Source organism: Chiloscyllium plagiosum, unplaced genomic scaffold, assembly GCF_037043375.1.
Source record: "Chiloscyllium plagiosum isolate Xiang-an unplaced genomic scaffold, Cpla_swu_hap1 HiC_scaffold_10, whole genome shotgun sequence".
Taxonomy (NCBI): domain Eukaryota; kingdom Metazoa; phylum Chordata; class Chondrichthyes; order Orectolobiformes; family Hemiscylliidae; genus Chiloscyllium; species Chiloscyllium plagiosum.
In genome coordinates, this window is record NW_028270148.1 from 112375219 (window position 1) to 112398887 (window position 23669).

Genomic DNA, 23669 nt, shown 5'->3' on the forward strand with positions numbered 1-23669 from the left:
AAGGCGAAAAACTCATTCTGATTTCAAGATTTTATCAAAGTTTTTTTCTGTCCTTTTTTTTTGAGTTCATGTGGCCTCAAAGTTCCTAAACTTTTTTTTTTAAAGTGACATTTTTGCATTTAAAACTTACCATGAAGCTATCTTCTGTATGTTTGACAAGTTTCTCTTTGGAGTTAATGTCTTTCAAGTAAAAACACAGCATTTACTGTGCTCAACTGTTATTAACTTCATACAGTTCGCAGAATTTCCCATTGTGATTAGAATTTGTAGGGTTTTGTCAGGGCGAGTGGAATACTAACTCTCAGTAGAAAAATGTACCTCCTCATGGAATCAATATTTTTCATTTTCTTTGAATTTTTCTAAATTATTTGAAAACCATTTACAGAATGAATTTTTCATTTAGTTTTGTATTTCATTGATTTATAGAGGTAGCTGACGATAGAGTAACTCTTTCTGATACAGTACTAGTTTGTTTCTTAAACGTAAAATAAAAATCGATTTAAATATTGAACATTTTTTTCAACAAACAAAAGGAATTGATTCCCATTAATCAAGCTAGGAAATGACACCATTTTTAGTTAATTTGAATTTGCTGCAAAGGAAAGTGATATTTGAAGCTTCCATGCATACTCTTGTCAAGTAGTGTCAATGCACCTAAAGTATCCAGTATGGCGCCTGACACTGACCTTTTGAAATTATTTCACTACTTGTTCCTCCCCCCCTCCCCCATCCTCTCTGATGTGACACCCCAGATTTCATGGGTTTTGTCAGGTTTTTTTCAGCGTTTCTACTTTTCAGGCATTTCCATTTTATAACTAGTGTTGCTCGGTAACAGGACTCTCCCTCTTGCCCTACTGCTCAATTTTCCACTCCAAAGTTATTTGTGTGCTCCCAGGCCCCCATAACAATATAGCTACAACCAACTACTACTTCCCAGGTAGTCCTAGATTTCGTCCTTTCTCTCTTGCTTCCAGAATATTACCTCTGAAGTTAGCTGGAACACTGAGGAGAATTAAGTGAATTTGAAAAAGCTGCGCTGAGGTTTTCAGTTGAATGAATCATTGGGATTTTAAGATAAGAGAGCTCTTGGGGAGAAATATAAAGTAATCTGAGTTCATAAGATATGCAGTTGTAAACTTTAGTGTTAATAATATTTGTTTGTTTAATACTTTTTGATATACAATAAAGTTTGTTTTGGTTCAAACATGAAATCTTGTGGTACAGTTCTGTTGGTTAATTGGGCACTTGGCCTCCTCCTTTCATGTTAATAATTCCTAACCCCATCACAACAAATGCACCTGGTTCCAGTTTCTCCTTTTCCTGTTGTTGGGATAATGAACCAGTTCTCTCTTTTGAAGGCTTTGATTGCATCTGCCACCACTAGGCAATGCATTCTTGATCCCAATCATTTGCTGCATAAAAATGTTGTGTTTTTCTCATGAAACTGCTGCTTCCTTTGTTCACTACCTCTTGTTCTTACCCTGGGGAACGTTTCCCTCTTTCTAATGTGCTCAGATCTCTAATGAGTTTCGATGACCTTACCAAATCACCTTTACATTTTGACATCTCCAAGGAGTGCAACTCCAGCATCCAATCTATCCATTTACCCCAAGTCCCTCATGCCCAGAATCATTCCTGTGAATTTTTTTCAGCATTCTTTCTAACGAAGTCAACCCTTCCAAAAGTGTGATACCAAGAACCAGACACGATACCCCGGGTGAGGCCAGATATGATGGTGGTGTAGTGGTAATGTCATTGGATCAGTAATCCAGAAGCCCAAATAAATTGTCTGGGAGAATTCAGTTATCTGTAAGAATAAAAGGGTGGTTATGATGAGGTGATTTTAACTTTCCAAACATAGACTGGGACTGCCATAGTGTTAAGGGTTTAGATGGAGAGTAATTTGTTAATTGTGTACAAGAAACTTTTCTGATTCAGTATGTGGATGTACTGACTAGAGAAGGTGCAAAACTTGACCTAACTCTTGGGAAGTAAGGCAGGGCAGGTGACTGAGATGTCAGTGGGAGAGCACCTTGGGGCCAGCAACCATAATTCTATTAGTTTTAAGGTTTTGGAAAAGAATAGACCACAACTTAAAGTTGAAGTTCTAAATTAGAGGAAGACTTATTTTGATGGTATTAGGCAACAGCTTTCAAAAGCTGATAGGGGCAGACGTTCGCAGGTAAAGGAACGGCTGGAAAATGGGAAGCCTTCAGAAATGAGATAACGAGAGTCCAGAGACAGTATATTCCTGTTAGAGTGAAAGGAAAGGCTGGTAGGTGTAGGGAATGCTGGATGACTAGAGAAATTGAGGGTTTGTTTAAGAAAAAGAAGGAAGCATATGTCAGGTTTGGACAGGATAGATCGAGTGAATCCTTAGCGTGTAAAGGCAGTAGGAGTATACTAAAGAGGGAAATCAGGAGGGCAAAAAGGGGACATGAGATAGCTTTGGCAAATAGGGTTAAGGAGAATCCAAAGGGATTTGATAAATACATTAAAGACAAAAACGTAACTGGGGAGGGAATAGGGCCCCTCAAAGATAAGCAAGGCAACCTATGTGTGGAGCTGCAGGAGGTGGGGAAGATACTGAATGAATACTTTGTTGTTTATTGTGGAGAAGGATGTGGAGAACAAAGAATGTGGGGAAATCGATGGTGACATCTTGAAAAATGTCCATATTACAGAGGTGTTATTGAATGCCAGGAAACGCATAAACGTGGATAAATCCCAGTACCTGATCAGGTGTACCCAAGAACTCTGTGGGAGGCAAGGGAAGTGATTGCAGGTCCCTTGCTCAGACATTTGTATCGTCGAAAGTCACAGGTGAGTTGCTAGAATACTGAAGGTTGGCTAACACGGTGCCACTATTTAAGAAAAGTGGTAAGGACAAGCCAGGGAACTATAGACCAGTGAGCCTGACATTGGTGATGGGCAAGTTGTTGGAGGGAATCCCGAGGGACAGGGTTTACATGTGTTTGAAATCGCAAGGGCTGATTAGGGACAGTCAGCATGGCTTTGTGTGGGAAATCATGTCTCACAAACTTGATTTGAGTTTTTTGAAAAAGTAACCAAAGAGGATTGATGAGAGCAGAGCAGTGGACGTGATCTATATGGACATCAGGAAGGCGTTCGACAAGGTTTGTCATGGGACACTAGTTAATAAGGTTAGATCTCATGGAATACAGGGAGAACTAGCCATTTGGATACAGAACTGGCTGGAAGGTAGAAGACAGAGAGTGGCGGAGTGTTGTTTTTTTCAGATTGGAAGCCTGTGACCAGTGGTGTGCCACAAGGATCGGTGCTGGGTCTACTGCTTTTCGTCATTGACGTAAATTATTTGGATGTGAATATAGGAGGTACAATTAGTAGGTTTGCAGATGACACCAAAATTGGAAGTGTAGTGGATAGTGAAGAAGGTTACCTCAGATTGCAACAGGATCTTGGTCAGATGGGCCAATGGGCTGAGGAGTGGCAGATGGAGTTTAATTTAGATAAATGTTAGGTGCTGCATTTTGGGAAAGCAAATCTTAGCAGGACTTATACACTTAATGGTAAGGTCCTGGGGAGTGTTTATGAACCAAGAGACCTTGGAGTGCAGGTTCATAGCTCCTTGAAAGTAGAGTCACAGGTAGATAGGATAGTGAAGAAGGCAATTGATATGCTTTCCTTTATTAGTCAGAGCATTGAGGATAGGAGTTGGGAGGTCATGTTGCGGCTGTACAGGACATTGGTTAAGCCACTTTTGGAATATTGCATGCAATTCTGGTCTCCCTCCTATTGAAGGATGTTGTGAAACTTGAAAGGGTTCAGAAAAGATTTACAAGGATGTTGCCAAGGTTGGAGGATTTGAGCTATAGGGAGAGGCAAAATCGGCCTGGACTGTTTTCCCTGGACCATAGGAGGCTGAGGGGTGGCCTTATAGAGGTGTATAAAATCATGAGAGGCATGGATAGGATAAATAGACACGGTCTTTTCCCTGGGTGGGGGACTCCAGAACTAGAGGGCATAGGTTTAGGGTGAGAGGGGAAAGGGACCTAAGTAGCAACATTTTCACAGAAGGTGGTGCGTATATGGAATGAGCTGCCAGAGGGGATGTTGGAGTCTGGTACAATAACAACATTTAAAAGGCATCTGGATGGGTATATGAATAGGAAGGGTTTAGAGGGATATGGGCCAATTACTGGCAAATAGAACTAGATTAATTTAAGATATCTTGCCAGCATGGACGGATTGGACTGAAGGATCTGTTTCTGTGCTGTGCACCTCTGTGATTATGACTCTATGAATTCCACAATGACAACTGGATGACTTTAAATTCAATTAATGGGTTAACCTACAGTTAAAAGCTGATCTCATGGTAACCATGAATCTGCAATCAATTGTGATTAAAAACCCCTCTGATTCACTGAGGTCCTTCATTTCAGGAAGGAAATCTGCCATACTTGTCTAGTCTGGCCAACATGTTCCCACAGGAATAGCCTAGTGAGCACCCAGTTCAAAGGTAATTGGGAACAGCAATGCCAGTGATATCCATATCCCAGGAAAAAAGGAAAGAAGAGCATTATCCAACTTTGTAATAATATTGTTTATTATAGGACTCCATTCCCTTTTAATAAAAGCCTGGATCCCTAAATGCATTATTGGCTGCTTTCTTTACTTGCTCTAGCATCTTCAATGATTTGTGCACATTAGTGTCCCTGAAGAGAGAGGGCATGATGTCAAACAGTTTGTAACAGTCTGGAGTTGTTTATCAGTCCTACGAACAACATTTTAATTTAACTTGGTGAGTTACTTTTTCAAGTTTTGATTTAAAAATAGATACAGGCCCCCTTTTCAGGGGGCCTGTTTGATTGATTATTTGATCCTTTCCTCACCGACACTTTTCATATTAATTTTTTTTATGTTAATGAAAGTGAAGGCTCCAGACATCCCATACAGTGGCAGGAACTGTTTCTTTGATTTGTGAGGAAATCAGTGGAGTTCAATCTCCGAAATGAATTGTATTATTTGATTAAATGCACAATCTCTCATTTGCAGTGCTCAGTGGACTGCAGCTAGACTCATAGTGACAGAGAATGTAGAGACCATTCAGCCTTTTATGCCAGTGCAGGCTCTTTGGAAAGGCTGTCAAAAGGCCACATTTCTGTACTTTCCCCATCATTACAAAACTATTCATTATTCAAGTACGTATCCAATTTCATCTTTCTGGTGGTTGCTATTGAATTTGTAAGCCGAACAAAGTGGAATGTTTTTTTTTAAAAAAAAAATGACATTGTCCTTTCAGTATAAGGTTTTTGTATCTGATTATGCCACAACTCTGTTATATTTGGAGTTGGGCAATTCAAATATTTGTGCGCATACACATTCTGCTCCGTAGAAATTTGAAAGTATTTGTAGCATTAGCAGTTATGCAGCCGGAAGCTTTCAAAACAACTTAAGTAAGATTGTAATGTGGGTCAACAAAATGCATTTGTCAGAACTTTATTGCACTGGTATGCCAGTTGCTATTCCCATCCTTAACGCATCCAGATAAATAAATATCTGAGAGATCACTGTTCAAGTTACACTTTTAAAAAGTGGCGTTTGTCTCTGATCTCCAGCACCTGCAGTCCTCACTTTCTCCACTCTTCAAGTTACACCCAAGCAGAACCTGCAGAAGGGTATCAGAGCTGTTATATTTTGTTGCCTAATTGCTCATGTTGATAATTGTGAAGGCAAGCCAGAAAAATCAAGAATGTTCCTCAGGATAGATTCCTGGTTTGTGCTGTTTACTGATATCAGCAGTACAATTAGCCTCAGTGCCTTTGGGAAAAGGTGACAGAGGAGGAAGGACAGTTGAAGTCTGAGCTCCCAATTGCTGTTCATTGATGGAAGATGCACATGTGTAAAGTTTGGGTACAGACAGATTGACCTTGGCTGTGATGCTCACAAGATGTATGATCTCGCTGCACCCACTGGTGATGCACAACTCAGAAGACTGTCTCATTTGAATGAGATGCTGAAAGGAAACATGGCCTCTGTGGAATCCTATCGCAGTGCGGTTAATCAAGTCGTGAACATTAAAAGCTATCGAGGAAAACAATGAGGGGGAAAATACATTTACAAGAGCCTCATTCATTTTATAATTGAATGAAATGTGTTTCAGTTAAAAGAATTATATTGTTATGCTTGTGGTTTCAGAGGTCAACAGCACAATATATTAAGGCGGTGGTGAGCTGCCTTCATCAACTGTTGCAGTCCATGTCCACAATCTCATTAGGGAGGGAATTCAGGGATTCTGACCCAGCTACACTAAAGGAACAGCGATGTATTTCCATGTCAGGATGGTGAGTGACTTGGAGGGAACCTTACAGATACTTGTTCCCATGTATCTACTGCACTTGTCCTTCCCGATGGAAATGGTTGGGTCTAAAAGGTGCAGGCTAAGGATTTTGGGTGATTTTTCGTGATGCATCTTATAGTATACATTGCTGCTGCTGAGAACCTGTGATGGAGAGAGTGAATGTTTGTAAATGTGGTGCCAATCAAGCGAGCTGCTTAGTCCTGGATGGTGTCAAACCTCTTGCCTGGATGGGTGCAACTCCAACATTCAAGTGGGGAGTAATCTGTCATACTCCTGAATTGTGCCTTGGATATGGTGTATGGGCTTTGGTGAGTTACTCACTGTAGTATTCCTAGCTCAGTATTCCTAACCTGTTCTTGTATCCGCTGTATTCATTTGGCAACTCCAGTTGAATTTCTGGACAATAGTAACCCTCAATGTTGGTAGTGAGGATTTCAGTAATGCTAACACCATTGAATGTCAAAGAATGTGGTTAGATTGTCACTTATTGGGGATGGTCATTGCCTGGCATTTGTGTCACGCGAATGGAAATTGCAACTTGAGAGTTCAAGCCCAGATCTTGTTGCATTTGATCATGGACTGCTTCAGATCTGAGGAGTGGCAAATGGTGCTGAATATTGTCCACGCTATCAGATGGATGTCAGTATTGTAATTGTACTCGAAGTGCTTGGCTAGGGGAACAGAAAATTCTGAAGCACAAGTCTTAAGTGCTACTGCTGGAAAGTTGTCCAGGGCCCATAGCCTTACCATATCCAGTGCCTCCAACTATTTCTTATTATCACGTGGAGTGACGCTGGGGACCACGAGAGGAGGCTGAGATGGATCATTCACTCAGCACTTCTGGTTGAAGATGGCTGAGAACCTTTCATTATTGAGAATGGGGATGTTTGTGGAGCTGCCGCCTCCAGTGAGTTGTCTAATTGACCACCACCATTCACAACAGGATGTGGCAAGACTGCAGCACGTAGATCTAAGTCATTGGATAAGTCTGTCTATCACTTGCTGCTTATACTATATGGCACACAAGTCCTGTTCAGTAGCTTCACCAGGTTGACACCTCAGTTTTAGGTTTGCCTGGTGCTGCTCCTGGCATGTTCTCCTGCACACTTCATTAAAGCATGGTTGTTCCTCTGGTTTGATGGTAATGGTTGAGTGGGAGATATACCGGGCCACGAGGTTGCAGATTGTGCTTGAGTACAATTCTACTGCTGTTGATGGATGCCTGGTCTTGAGTTGCTAGGTCTATTCAAGTCAGTCCCATTTAGAATGCTGATAGCGACACTATACAATGGAGGTAGTCTCAATATGAAGACAGGATATTATCTCCACAGGTAATGTGTGATGGTAACTCATGAACCGATGTATTTGTAGCCAGTAATTAGATTGGTAAGGATGAGATAGAGTATGTTTTCCTCTCTTGTTGGTTCCCTCACCAATTGCTACACACCCAGTCCAGCAGCTATGTCCTTGAGAATCCGAACAGCTTGATCATTAGTACAGATGCCAAGCAACCTATGGTGAAGGACGTTGAAGTCCCCCAGCCAGAGTATGTTTCTTTTTACCTGTGACACCCTCAGTGCCTCCTCAAATTGTTGCTTAACATGGAAGAGGGCTGTTTCAGCAGCTGAGGAAGGATGATAATCGGGAAATAGTGCCGGATAGCACTACTAGATTTTGAAAAGATTAAGGATCAGAAGTAAAGATCCAGTGTAGTAAAGAGACCCACAGTCCTGAGTTGGGCAATGTGAATAAAAATTGCAGAAATGAGGTACATTTGACTTGTGTTTCTTTCCAGGAAGGATAACGGATGCATTAAGGTGAGTATCAGTGATCTAAACCTCTGTGGTTCAAAAGAAAACTGAGCGAAATATCCCTGGCTCCATTTTATGTTTGCAATTGGATCAAACCTGAGTGTGTTATCCTGTAAAATTGACGACAACCTCTTGGATCAATGCCTGTGCAAGCAAACTGGGAAACCTCGAGGATTGCTTTTCATGATGTGTTGTTGAACTTTCCCTGACAGTACAGGGTAACCCCTGTATCCGCGGAATCGATTTCCGCGGTTTCAGATACCTGCGGTTTACCACGACCCGAACATATTATAGGGAACCTTCCAGAACCAGGGAGCAGGGGACTTTTGGAAGGTAAATTTCCCGTTGAAATGAATGGGTTTGCTCCTATCAGCGGTTTTGGGTTTCTGCGGTAGGTCTTGGAATGTATCTCCCGGAGGTACAGGGTGGATCTACTGTATGTCAAAATATCTGAACTGATGAAAATATTCCCTCTTCATGCTGCAATTTTGCTCTTCAAACCTTCTGGGGATGATAAACTTTGGGCACGAGTTATAATTGAGTTTTTCTTGCTATTGAACAACCTCTCTAACACGAGAAAACTGAACTTATATTTGTGCAATTTTTAAAACGCGATGCCATTGTCTTCTTTTATTTTTCGAACTCTGATGTTTCAATTTCTAATAGACCCCTCCAAATGTTTATTTCTCTTGGTGATATTTATTACAGCTGAATGATAAACAGTGTATTTTATGTCCTGGATTGATATCTATGAGAATACTTCAATACACTTTTCTGCTTTTCCTATTGTGCATGATATACTAATGCTGAACATTTGGAGAGACCCTTGACTGGGTGCCAGATTCAATTTAATTTCAGGAAAGCTAAGTCTTTGTGGATAGGTTTCTTTTTAAAGTTATTCTTCAATATTGAACATTTCTGGGTGCGTTCTGTCAGTGGCCATAGGACAAAACCACCTATAGCTTACAATTAACAATTTCACCCTGTGTCTAAGGCAGTTATAGGAGATGGTTGAATTTGACGCAGTGCTGTTCTGGTTATGCAGGCAGCTGTGCTCCACTTGACCTCTTGAGTACTTAATGCTGATGCAAAGTAATGATAAGCCATACCTTAGTATTGATCTCGACACCAGAGTTGCTGATGGCAAGCACAGCCCTGTCAATCCTTCCTAATTACATTTGGGGGGGCTTTGTCAAGATGTTTTCCAGTCCAGCACAAACCAGACAAAGCCATATTCATGGGATTCTAACCTACACTGCACCAGTCACTGCCACCATCATGCCTGGCTTTGATGTGTCCCTCCAGCAGGTCCGACCCACCAGAGGCGGAATAAAATCAAGATGTTGCCATGGGAATCCTCATCGTTGACTTCAAACCCCATGAAATCTCAAGGCTTCAGCTTTAACATGGGCAAGGAAATCTGCTGATTACCACTTATTGCCAAGACTCCCACCCTATCAGCCAAATCAGTATGCCTACATGTTGAACGCTACTTTAAAAAAACACTGATGGTGGCATACCATAGAGTACACTCCGTCTGGGGGTGTTTTGATGTCATACAAGTGCGAGTAGGAGATTAAGTCCTTCGAGCCTGTTTCAACATTCAGCATGGCTGATCTGTGGCCTAGCTCCCTACACCTGCTTTTGGCCCATATCCCATAGTACTTTTGCTTAACAAAAAATGATCAATCTGTGATTCATAATTAACAACTGATCCAGCATCCACTGTCACTTTTGGAAGTTCGAAACCTTTCTCACCCTTTGTGTACAAAAGTGCTTCCTAATATCTCTCTAGAATGTTTGGGCCCTAATTCTCAGAATGTGCTCTCTAGTTCTAGAATCTCTAACCAACGGAAATAGTTTAGTTTTATCAACACTGCCTTTTCCTGTTAATATCTTGAAGACTTGAATCAAGTCACCCCCTTAACCTTCTAAGTTCTTCAGAAAGCAGGCGTAATTGGTGTAGTCTCTCCTCATAACTCAGACTGACTGATTTGGCAGCGTCTTATAAGAAGGCATTCAAAAGTCTGACGTTTCGACTCAGAAAATGTTTCTTCTGATAAGAGGAAGAAATCTATCCCGAAGGCCATAGATTTAAGACAATTTGGAAGGCAACCAGTTGCAAAATGAGGAGAAAATTCAGTGTGTATGTTATTGAATCTGGAGTGCATTACCTGAAAGGTAAGTAGAAGTAGACTCCATGGAAAGGTTCAAAAGATAATTGCACATGTTTCTTGAAGGTGACCAATTTTCTGGCATTGCCGAGCAAAAGATGGGGCATTGGACAACTCTTTCAAAGAGTTAGAATGGGCATGGTGGGCTGAATGGCCTCATTCTGCATATATAAGTCAATGTTTCATTGCTTTTAGCGTGAGGCAAGAGCCTTTAAATACTTGGGTGCTGTAACATCCAGCTCTGCTTCTTAAAAGATTTTCAGTGTAGCATCTAGGTTGTTAGCAATAGCCTTAGCCCTGTATGTGTTTAAACCCTTTTAATGCTAGATGCCATCTACCATTCCTTCCACAGAATTTTGAATGCTTGCTCGCCCTGAAGAAGGGCTTATATCCGAAACGTCGATTCTCCTGCTCCTCAGATGTTGTGCTTTTCCAGTGCCACACTTTTAGATTCTTCTCTCAGCCCCAGCACTGGTGTCAAATTAAGACTTGCAGACAGCTCTCCCAAAGTCTTGATCCTGTCTATGGTTCTGAGTTACAGTTAGCTTCTGTACTATAATGGAAGCTATGGAAATAGGAGGGGGCAGCAACTCCCCCAGGAAGATTTGCTCTTTGTATAAAATTGCTAGATTCTGTTCCTATGCTAATTTATTTGTGTGCAGATATTTAGAATGTAGAAATTACAGTTTTTATTTTTTCAATACAGATGCTTTTGATGATGGCATTGTACAGCTGAAGGATATTTCTGTATGGAGAGAAGATGCAAAACGTAAGTGGTTTTTGATTTATTGCTTTTGGAATTTCCTTTTACTGAGGGCTTCAAAATAATGAATCAATCTAGAATTAAGTCATGCATAAATATCACCTGCGTTGGAACTTTGATTATTAGTGACTTATTATATGGCAACTAAGACCTGCATAAGAGCTCTCGCTAAAAGATACATCTTCTCCTTGTTCGTCTGACTTGACCTTTGAGTGTTTGCCAGCTGACTCAACGTGATTGGACAGTAGTAAACCTGCCACCAGCACAAACGTGTCCCATTTATTGCATGCACATTGTCAACTTGGATCCAGGCCAGAGTCAGATAGAAACCAAAAATCATGCCTTTGTGGATAGAGTTTTTTAATTTGCTTATCAACTTGTTCATTCCCAGCTCTTGTTTCAGAGATAGGGACACTACCGGTACACCAAAAGAGCCCTCCATTACTCTGTCTTAGATATTTTCTAATCATCCAGTTCAAAGATACATACATTTGGAGCAGGTGGGACTTGAACCCAGGCTTCCTAGCACAGAGGTAAGGATGATGCCACTGCACCACAAAGCCCTTTACTGCACTATCATTTTTTAAAAAATAACTTTTTTTTAATCAACCTGTCCAGAGATGTTATGACATACATCTGGAACAGATGGACCTTGAACCCGTAGCTCACGGGTAGGGACACTACCACTACACCACAGGAGCCCTTTACTATTTCATCTTACAGCACCTTCCATATTGTGCTCCCATCTACTTCCCCCTTTGGATTTATTCAGTCGCTTAAATAATCAGTTAACTCCAATCACCTAATTAACTACTTGCTATCGTAACAGCAATGACCAAACATGTGTTTTTATATTCTTTTCGCATCAATTGCATTTTTTTCACAAAAGTTATCATTTATGCAATGGAATAGGTCTAAAGTATGAAGGATGCTGTCATCAGGCCCACTTAGAATCATAGAGTCACAGAGATGTACAGTATGGAAACAGACCCTTCGGTCCAACCTGTCCATGCCGACCATTTATCCCAACTCAATCTATCCCCACCTGCCAGCACCCGGCCCATATCCCTCCAAACCCTTCCTATTCATATACCCATCCAAATGCCTCTTAAATGTTGCAATTGTATCAGCCTTTGTTGTGTAATTTCTACAAGTAGCCCTAAAACAAACCGCTGTAAACACACTTGGATTACTGTCTGCAGTTTTGCTCTCCTTGGCTTGCACTAGAGAGGCTACAGAGGAGGTTCACTAGGTTGATTTCGGAGTTGAGGGGGTTGGCTGAGGAGAGTTTGAGTAGACTGGGATTATGTTCATTGGAATTTAGAAGAATGAGGGGTTTCTTACAGAAACCTATAAAATTATGCAGGGAATAGGTAAGATAGAAGTAGAGAGATTGTTTCCACTGGCGAGTGAAACCAGGGCACCAGGGCATAGCCTCAAAATTAGGGGGAGCAGATTTAGGACTGAATTGAGAAGGAACTTGAAAAGTAACTAAACATAAGCTCTCCAATCGGTCCACAGAACTAACATCTTTCATCTCCGGGACCATCATTCTCTGCACTCAAAACTTTCTAAAGTGTGGAGCCCTGAATAAGACATAATACCAGTGGCAGAAATGACCTTTTACCGGAAGGTTCATTATAATTTAGTTTTTGTTCGGTTGTTCAGTTTATTGGATGTGGGAGAGTGAAGGTGGAGGGATGATTTGATGGCAATATTTAAAATCATCACTGGACAGTGTATATGAGTGAGATGTCAGGTGTTGACTTGATGCAAGTTAATATCATTCATTTTGGGATTTAGGTTTTGAACTAGTGGGAAATGGGTTTTGGTGTGCATATTTATGAAGAAGGTTAATAATTGCCAGTATTTCTGGAGCCATGATTTTAAACCATTTTGCGTCAAAGAGTAACTGACTAATGCCTCCTAAAGAGATAATACAAATTTGTTTGTATTGTGAGAATTTTAGGACTGGAGAGATCAAACATGGAAAAGCATCCAATTGCTTTTGGTGTGGAAGAATCCAGAATGAAATTTCATAGAATCCCTTCGGGGGGCATAATAAGGCCATTCAGCCCATTGCTGACTGTCTGAACACAGACCCACCCCTCTACACTATCCCTGTAACCTTGTGTTTTCCCATAGCCAATCCACCTAACCTGCATATCTCTGGACTCTGGGAGGAAACTGGAGTAAAACCACACAGACAATTTACAAACTCCACACACAGCCACCCAAGTCTAGAATCAAACCTGGTCCCTGGCACTGTGAAGCAGCAGTGCTAACCACTCAGTCACTGTGCCACCCTAAATTTTGCTCAGGAAAATTGTTAAACTTCTTCTCGTCTGCACACACCAAAACCCACTTGGCACTAGTTCAAAACCCAACCCCCAAAATAAATGGTGTTAGTTTGCTCAGGAAAATTGCATTGATTGAAAACCTTTCAGTTCACTTAGCAGAAATCATGGCTTGGGTCAAATGGAAGAATATTTTTTACTTGGACAAAAGAGCTCAATCAGAACAGTTTTAAAAGAAAAGGTTACCTTAGTGTAAGGGTTTTGTCTCAAATTCCAGACCAGAAGCATGTCGTTCAAATCTTGAATGGGTTATTTGAAGCTAAGAAAGTTTAAACTCAATTGTGTGAATATTCAAGGAGAAAGCAAACAGCTTTTAAGATCAGGAATTGAAAGAAACAGTTGGGTTAAATCAGTGGATATGATAGAAAAAGGGACTCTGTCTGCTATTTGAATGCTGTGAAGAGATTGTGTTGGAATAACTGGGATTTCCTTTCCTGTGTGCTTTGAAATCTTATTTGTATTTGCAGAGACATCCTATTTTGCTCAAAAAACACATAGTCAATCCATGTGTTATTTTATAAATTGCTACTTTGGAAATAGAACTAGTCTGACTCAAGATTGGAATACATGCAGACTCTAACCTCACACCTTTAATGCATTGTCTGAGCTGAGATCTCACTTTTCTTTTTATAAAGCCTTAAATTATCTCGGCAATTGACTTGAAAAAAGTTCTGGGATTTACATATTAATGTAACCTGCAACCCATTCTAAAAGATGAAAGACTTAACAGCAATCTAGGTTTGTTCAGTATATCATTTCAGTTGTGTGACACTATGATCTTTTACTATAAATTATGTGTCCTATGATCCTGTCCCACTAGCTACCTGATGAAGGAGCAGTGCTCCGAAAGCTTGTATTTCCAAATAAACCTGTTGGACTATAACCTGGTGTTGTGTGATTTTTAACTTAAACTTTAATAGTTCTATGACTGTAAATCCCATTGAGGCAGGCAGATTTTGTCTGGTATTCTCTCACTACGTATAAAAATCTGTCACTATACACATATGAGAGATCTAACACTCCCATGTAATATCAGATTTGGAAGTGGTGTAGTTCATCAAAATGGCAATTTTGTCTGTAGCTCCATAATGTTTATAAGCAAATTCTTTGCTTCACATGCAAACTTTGAGTCTACTGCAGAGAGTGGCATAGTAGTTGTCACTGGACTAGCAACCCAGCGACCCAGGTTAATGACCTGGGAAGATGGGTTCAATTCTCACCATTAGTGGAATTGGAAGTTAGTCTTGGTCATAGATCTAGTAAAAACTCATCTGAGACACTCAATTTGGGGGTAATTGGGGATAGACGTCAAATACTGGCCTTACAATGATGCTCACTTACCGTGAAACATTTTTAAAAAATGTAGATATTTAAACAAACATTTCAGTGCAAGGTTCTGGTAAAATTTTAATGCAATCTATTGACATTTTCCCTACATTTTATCATTCTCACATTGATTACAGTACAATGTACAGATTTCAGTTCAGCCGTTGAAATTATTGTGTACATTTTATCCTGCTTTCTGGAAAAAAAAGAGTATAAACTATACAGAATAAAAAACCAAAAGAATTGCGAATGTGCAAATCAGAAATAAAATCAGAAGTTGTTGGGAAAGCTCAACAGGTCTGGCAGCATCTGTGAAGAAAAATCTTCCTCAGGAAGAATCACTGGACCTGAAACATTAACTGTGATTTTTCTTCACAGATGCCAGACCTATCGAGCCTTTCCAGCAACCTCTGTTATTATATATAAACCGTAAAGAGTTGTGGTAGTTTATTATTTATTTGCAATGTTCTCATTTTCTTTCACAATTCTTTCATGACAGAGATATACCTGAAAGAAAAACTGGAGGATAAAGACCAGGATGAATATCCTCCAATGAAAGAAAAAACAGGTAAGCTCAAGATTGAGGGCCGGTTGCTGTTCACTGAGTGGACATTACAAGGTGGCTGGTGTGTGGCTTTGATGAGTCATAACCTATCATGTCTTACATATGTATATTTTTTTATTCAGACTTCTTGTGACTTTGAGTGGCAGTTTCGTTTAATTTGCATTGTTCAAATGGTGTATAACAAAAGGTCTGAATGTTAGCTAACCGCTCGAAACAGGGAGGTACGCTTATGAGAAAGAAAGCATCTATGTATCTTTTCAGGTGAACAGGAGAGAAATATGTTGATCACAAACCAAGTGATTAACCTTTCTTACCCCTCTCTCTGAGACCCTGCCCGATTCTGTAGCTGAGAGTGTGGTAATTTCAAAGTTTTTCCCCAGTCATCCTTGATTAGTCCAAACTTTGTGTGTAGCTAACAGAGAAATTTAAAAGTTGTCGTAGTCCCAGAGGACCATTGGGCTGCTCTCTCTTTAGAAACAGCTGACTGATGGTGTGGGTCACCACGTCTCAGGATGAACTTAAATAGACGGTAACCTCAGCTGGTGTGGGAATCGAACCCACACAGTTGATGCCACTTTGCATTGTAAAGCAGCCGTACAGCTCACTAAACTAATCGATCCCTACAATATACAATTATTCCTGTATCCTCAACATTGAATGTATGGTGCAAGTGAATGTCTTACCCACTATTGCATAAAATTTACAGTGTACAAGTAGGCCATTCAGCCCCACCTTTCCATGCTGCTCTGTATGCTCCATTTACTGGAGCACTTACCACTCCATTCATTCCCTGAGTGAAAAGGTTTCTCCTGAATTCTGTTTTGGACTAATAGTGACTAAACATCAATTCCCTCCACCGTTGACGCTTAGTAGTAGCAGTGTGTACTATCTACAAAATGCACTGCAGAAATTCACTAAAGATCCTCAGACAACACATTCCAAATCCACAACCACTTCCATCTAGACGGACGAGGATAACAGTTACATGGCGACAGCACCACCTTCAAATTCTTCTCTAAGTCACTCACCATTCTGACTTGGAAATATATCACCATTCCCTCATTGTCACTGGGTCAAAACCCTAGAATTCCGTCCCTAAGGACATTGTGGGTCAACCACAGCAGGTGGACTGCAGCGATTCAAGAAGGCAGTTCATCCCCACCTTCTCAAGGGGAAACTAGGGACAGGAGGTAAATGCTGGCCCAGCCAGTGACACCCATGTCCCAGAAATGAATATTAAAAAAAAAGCTCTCATGATATTAGATTAGATTACTTACAATGTGGAAACAGGCCCTTCGGCCCAACAAGTCCACACTGACCCGCCGAAGCGCAACCCACCCAGACCCATTCCCCCACACCTAACACTATGGGCAATTTAGCATGGCCAATTCACCTAACCTGCACATTTTTCTTTGGATTGTGGGAGGAAACCGGAGCACCCGGAGGAAACCCACGCAGACAGGGGGAGAATGTGCAAACTCCACACAGAGAGTCACCTGAGGCGGTTCCATTCTCACTTGTGAGTTGAGCATTTGTCATGTCTCAACAAATTCTTAGATATTTCTACCAGAGCATCCCTCAGCCATCTTTTTCCAGAAAAACAAATGAATAAGAAGTTGCAATTCAACTCCAAGAAGCTCATCTCGTTTTTTTTTATTGAGTCTGAATTATTTACTTCAACCTTGCTATGACAGTGAGTGCACATTCTAACCATTGACGCGTTGGTTGTCTTGGAGGCAGGACAGTTGCTGACATGTTCCTTGATTCCATGTTGCAGTTGAAGAAGGTGAAGAAGTGCCGGCTCCAAAAACCCACAAGCTGAGCGAAAATGTTTCACTGTACCGAGGTGACATAACGAAGCTTAAAATTGATGCAATTGTGAATGCAGGTTGGTACTTGAATTCAAATCTAATGAGAGAGGGCGATTGTGAGAAAAGAAAGATTTTTGGGCATTGGCTTCGACTGTAATTTTGTTGCAACTGAGAGGAATTTATATTCTGTGATAAGTTCCAGGACCTTTTACCCTGGTGTCTGTGTTCTGTCAAACGGTTTCTGTGTTTCGTTCAAAAGTGACATACCAGTGCTAAACTATAGTTTTAAAATTTCTTATTCAACTGTTCAGTGGATTTATACCAGATATATTTATGTTGCAGGATCCTGAGTAAGATAAGAAAGTGAAAGTGTGTATGCATATTTAGGCAATGTGTTCTGACCGCGTTGCTGCAAAATTGTGGTTATCATGCAGTTGCATCAATATACTCTCGTGCACTTTTGTTCATTTTTTTTAGTGAGGTATCTCAATACAGGAATGAGGATTGAGTAAAATTGGCTGTGGTAATGTCAGCCCTTGTTGTCTAATAATGAGACGAATGTCAATTTGATGCAAGTTGCTTATTTAACATAAGAAAGTACATCATACGTTGCTGTAATCCACTTAAATCATCAGCGGCTGTGACTATGTAATTTAAAGTTTTTTTATTACATTTAGACTGGCTGTCTTTTCTTAGTTATGCTGGGCGATAATTTAACAGATACTCTTTAATTGATATAGTCCTCACTGACCTGGTTTTGACTTTAGTGCCCATCATTCAAATAACACACATCTGATTTGCAATAACACAATTCTGACCTGACTCCCAATAACACAGAGGAATAAATGTTTGCCACATGCAACAACATACCTGGGCAGTTTCCTGTTTCATAGAATCATGGCTCATCTTGTTTTGGCCATTGACTGTTTGAGTGATAACTCCGTCTATAGTGGCTCTTGAAGCACTCCATAACTTTCAAAGCAAAGAAATTATGGCTAAGAAGAATCTGGAAGAGGATGAATCTGACATCCTTGCTCCTCCAAAGATTCTAACCACCAAGGAGCAAGCAAAATCTTTCTAGTTGTTGAATCAGTATTGCTTAAAATGGTGTAGCATATCAAGAATGGAACTGCATGTGAACAGATGAACAAGGAACAAGAGTAGGTCACTTGGCCCTTTGAGCTTGCTCTGTCATTTAAAAGGATTATAGCTGATCTTACTTTCACCTCAGTCTAACTTCCTGCATTCCTGATAATGTTTCAACCCCTTGGTCATCAAGAATATCTGCCTTAGGTATTTTCAAAGATACTGCATCCATTGCCTACGGAGGGAGGGAATTCCAAAGACTCAACCCTCTGAGAGAGAAAATGTTTCCACAATTCTGTTTTAAATGGGCATCTCCTTATTTTAAACTATGACCCTCAAGTTCTATATTTTCCCACGAGGGGCAAAATGCTTTCAACATCCATCAGTCAAGTCCCCTTAGGATCCTCTATGTTTCAGTTGAGTCACTTCTGATTCTTCAAAACTCCAGAGAATACAAGCATAGGACAGTCTAGAACCAACGGCCATGGTATGAGGATATGGAGTAAGCCATTTAGAACTGAGATAAGGAAACATTTCTTCACTTGGAGGCTAGTGAACTTGTGGAACTCTCCAACACAGAAGGGTGTGGGGGGGGGGGGGGCGAATCATTGAATTTTTTTTTTAGATCTTACAAGTGTCAAGGGGTATGGGGGGAAAACAGGAATATCACGTTGAAATGAAGGATAAGCCATAATTGCATTGAATGGCAGAGCCGGTTTGAAGGGCCGAAAGGCCTACTCCTGCTTCTAATTTCTACTTCTGAGTATGAACTGTCATTCAAGAAGGCAGCTCTTGAAGGCAGTATTATCACTTACTTGATAATAGTTGGGGATGCGGAATAAATGTTGACCTAGTGAGTGGCTAAAACATTCCAGAAATGAATAACTTTGAAAAATAAATACTTCCTCTGACTTCTGCATATTAGATTATCCATGTCCTTATCCCACAGCTGCCTGGAAATCAAAATCTCTCTTGCTAGGCATCAGTGGCTGTTTTGAAAGGGAAGCCACAAGCACAGTTTTCTCTTGCTGGGCAGGAAGATCTCAATGTGACCCATGCTCCCATCTCTGAAAGACTGTGCCTGAAACTAATCAGCCTCACTTCTACCCACCGTTGCTAAGTGAACTCATAAGGCAGACCACATTTTAAAAAAAACACTTCCTGCTCCCTGCCACATGGGATCAAATCCAGAGTTGGAACTAGAGCCGTTCACTGTGAACAGATTTCAACTTGTACCACAAAACCCACGTTTCATTTCCCCCAAAGTGTAGAGATTTCGAAGAGCAGGAAATGTAGAATGAAAGCCCATTTGTAATCCCAGCCCAAAACCCCAACAAACAGAATCCTGAGAAACCACAGCCACCATCCTCCCACTGAGCAGAAAATTGCCAGTCCAGGGGAGAAAGACTAATCCTTAGTCTGAACCACAATGATTGGAATTTCTTGCAATGAATCAGAACTCTTTCTTTTGCCTGCAGTTGCACTTGAATGCAAACCAATCCCCAAACAGTTCTATTCCTCTCATGTAAATTCAGAGCAAATGAACCCCATCTTCCTCCTTGACAAAGTCGAGATTTTATTGCGATCCCTTTCCCAAACTCCATACTTGACTTCTTTCCTTTGCACTGAGTGTAAACAGCCAACGCTTCACTCGCGAAGCTGCTTGGAACTTGTCCCTCACTCCAATTCCCATGATGATCAACTGTTCAAAGCTTGAAACCCAGAAATGTGTATATCTCTTCTCATTCCAGTTGTTCTCTAAAGTAAGTTTACCCTTACCCTTCCTCCTCTCCTCCTCCTCTATCTTCATCTATCTTTTTTTCTGTCTCTTCCATGCTCTCATCCTATTCTATTCTATCAATGGCTTCCATGAACTCTTGACTGCCTCCACTGTCTCTTAATTTCCTTTACTTTCTCCCTCTTTAATACTTCTGTCCCTCTCTCTCCTTCCCTCCCACCCCCCTCTCGCTCTCTCTCTCTCTCTCACACACACTCTCACACACACACACACTTCTGTCCTCCTTCTTCCTCTTCCCCCAACTCCTAATCCATTTCTCTTTCCCCTCCTTGATCCAATTGTATACTCCCCTCCTTCTGACTGTATTTGATCTGAAGATTTCAAACACTTCTTGACTTCTCAATTGTACTGGCACAGATATATGACAAGTGAAGTTTCTTTGTTAGAACATTTAAAAAAATGTTGTATTTCAATATGCATTAATATTCTTACTGTTGGCAATCAACCAATATTTTGTAAAAAAAAAGATTAAATGCTTCAAGTATTCTTTTGAATTTTCCATTTTCAATGTTTCTCAATCTTCAGTAGATAAAGAGTGCACAGACTGTTCGAAATGTTTGTAACTGCACATTGCTGAGGTTTTCAGTTTGGTGTGAAGCATAAAATTGTTAGGTTTAACAGTGCACTTAATGAGGTGTTGAAGTTCAACCTTTTGACTTCAGACTCAATCTGAAATGATAACTGCATCTTGTACCATTGGCATTTGCAAACTTCTTCTCATTGAAGGTGAGTATACCTGTAAATTCAATTAAAAGTCCATCTCTCCTCATCTTTCACTTCAAGTGCTGTAAGGCCTGGGCTGATCTCCTTTGTATTTTTTTGAAGCCTTGCTTTCAATTGCCTTCCAAGAATTGCATGAAAGTTGTAGAGCACGGCTAGTAGGCTACCTTTAGTCCAAACTGTTCTGATTTTTGATTTTGATTTTATTATTGTCACATGTACTGAGATACAGTGAGTAGTACTGTTTTGTGTGCTGTCCAGGCAAATCATACCTTGCACAAGTTCATCCAGGTAATAGAACAGAAAGCAGGATATAGTGTTACAGCTACAGAGAAGGTGCAGAGAAAGATCAACTCTAATACATGAGAGGTCTGTTCGAAGTCTGATAACAGCGGGGAAGAAGCTGTTCTTGAATCTATTAGTACGTGTTTTCAAACTTTTGTGTCTTCTGCCCAAGGGAAGAGGGTGAAAGAGAGTTTTCCTGGGGTGGGAGTGCTTTTTGATTATGTTGGCTGCCTTCCTGAAGAAGTGGGAAGTGTAGACTGAGTCAGTGGATGGAAGGGTGGTTTGCATAATGGACTAAGCTGCGTTCACAATTCTCTGTAATTTCCTGCAGTCTTGGGCATCACTCTACAGTGTATCTGGAAAGAATGCTTTCCATGGTGCATCTGTAAAAATTGGCATGCCTTAGCCTTCTGAGGAAGTAGAGGCATTGGTGTGCTTTCCTGATGTAGCATCAATGTGGATGGATCAGGATATATTTACTTCTGGGAATTTGAAGTCCTTGACTGTCTCCACCTTAGTACCGTCAATATAGACAGGGACATGACCTCTATTTCACTTCTTGAGGTCGATGACCAGTTCCTTTGTTTTGCTGACATTGAGGGAGAGATTGCTGACTTCACACCATGCCACTAAGCTGTCTATCTCTTTGCTGTACTTGGTCTTGTCACTGTTTAAAATCTGACTCACAACGGTGCTGTCAACAGCAAACTTGTAAATTGAGTTAGAGCAGATCTAGTCCACTATACCATGTCCTAATAATTGATGTTGGGAAGTGCCAAATTACTGTAGCATTTTATGATTCAAGTTTAACGGTTAAGTACTAGCAATTAATATTGATAGTCTTGATAATGGTCAATAGCCATCATAGAAGTCTTACTGTTGTGGATTCGTTAGAAGTAGCTGCTAATTTCTCCTTTACTAACAGAGTCTTGATCAAAAGCAATATTGCATGTTTGACATTTATCATACTTCAATAAAAAAACACTGAAGTAGCTTAACCTGATTTAAAAAAAATAAAAGCAGGAACTCCATTATGCTAACTATAATGACTTCTTTTTGATGTATGTGTTACTGTGGTCTGTCACAAGTGAGTGTTGATGACCAGGTTATTTGTCATTTTCAAATGTAAATGTTTGGACCAAGTATGAAATTTCTCTACGCTTTTACTTCGGTGAGGGAGTTATTAGTTCATCTCATGTCATAGTATGTAAAACTTTGCCTTTGTGACCTAAATGTAAAAGATCAAGGTAGGAATCGTCTGTGTATACTGGATTGCTAAGGCAGGGTGGTGGCTCAGTGGTTAGCACTGCTGCCTCACAGCGTCAGGGACCTGGGTTCAATTCCACCCTCAGGCAGTTGTCTGTGTGGAGTTTACACATTCTCCCTGTGTCTGCATGGGTTTCCTCTGGGTGCTCCCATTTCCTCTCACTGTACCAAGATGTGCAGGTCCAGTGGATTGGCCATGGGAAATGCAGGGATAGAGTAGGGGGTTGGGACTGGGTGGGATGCTCTTTGGTGGGTTGGTATAGATTTGATGAGCCAAATGGCCTGCTTCCACACTATAGTGATTCTATCATTAGGTGTTATTTTTCCTCTAGGTTACCATTCACAAACTCAATGTAACAAGGTCCACTTATAGAGGTGTGAATACGTCACTGCAGTGTAATCTTGCAATCAGTTTGTGAACTTGAGATGAATGTTGCTTTTAATGAACAGGTGCAGAAAGGATGACTTCTCGTGCGATGCACCTCTGACAGTTATCGAGTGACTTCACATCCATTTCTTTTGGCAGCTCAATTCATCACCGAGTTAAGAATCTGCGTCTTTGAAAGTAAAACCTGGAGATGAATTCAGGAATAAGACCGATTAGTGAGCAAATCAGTCTTAGTATGAGCGAATCCTTCAACAGGAAGTTAATTTGTTCAGGAGTACTGTGTAAATCTTACGTCCCAGCAGCATCTAATTTTCCTTGCCCTACATTTGAAGATGTTTTGTGTCACGTGGGATGGAGGGTCAACAGTACAGGATAAAACAATGAAGTGCTAAACTAAGATAAAATAAGTAAGATAAAACAATAAGTGTTGATCAGTACAATAAATATATAAAACAATGAAGTGAACACAACTAATTGCCTTTTTAAAAACCATAATGTTTATGATGTTAAGTATCTGTGTAGTTGCATCTCAATAAAAAATGCACAGCTGCTACTGTATATTAGTGGTGAAGGAATTGAATGTTGAAGGTGGTTGATGGGGTGCCAATCAAGCGGGCTGCAATTCTTGGGTGATGTCGAGCTTTTTGAGTGTTGCTGGAGTGTGCTCATCTAGACAAGTGGAGAGTATTTCATCACAGCCCTGACATCCTTTCGTATAGACTCTGATATTTACCTAAATGACAGATGTTAAACTAACTGGCCTTCTAAGTTGCGCATTGATTGTCTTCTCTTTTTGAATAAAGGTATTACTTGTAAGTTTTTGAATCACCTGGGTCTTTTCTAGAATCTGTGAAGATTATTACCAGTGCATTCACTATCTCTGCAGCTATTTCATTTAATATTCGAGGATGAAATCCATCAAGTCCAGGGGATGTATCAGCCTTTAGCCCCATTAGTTTCCCTAGTACTTTTTCTC

At 40.5% G+C, this 23669-nt stretch overlaps 1 protein-coding gene across 3 annotated transcripts in view; it reads left to right on the top strand.

The window, feature by feature from the left end:
- The window catches only part of macrod2 (mono-ADP ribosylhydrolase 2), a 946626-nt gene that overhangs the window by 22084 nt on the left and 900873 nt on the right, over positions 1-23669 (top strand). For all 3 annotated transcript variants that reach the window (XM_043696641.2, XM_043696642.2, XM_043696644.2), the window contains exons 2-4: positions 11035-11097; positions 15274-15342; positions 17117-17227. In XM_043696641.2, coding sequence (XP_043552576.1) covers positions 11035-11097; positions 15274-15342; positions 17117-17227 — 243 coding nt within the window. The remainder of the gene's footprint in view (positions 1-11034; positions 11098-15273; positions 15343-17116; positions 17228-23669) is intronic.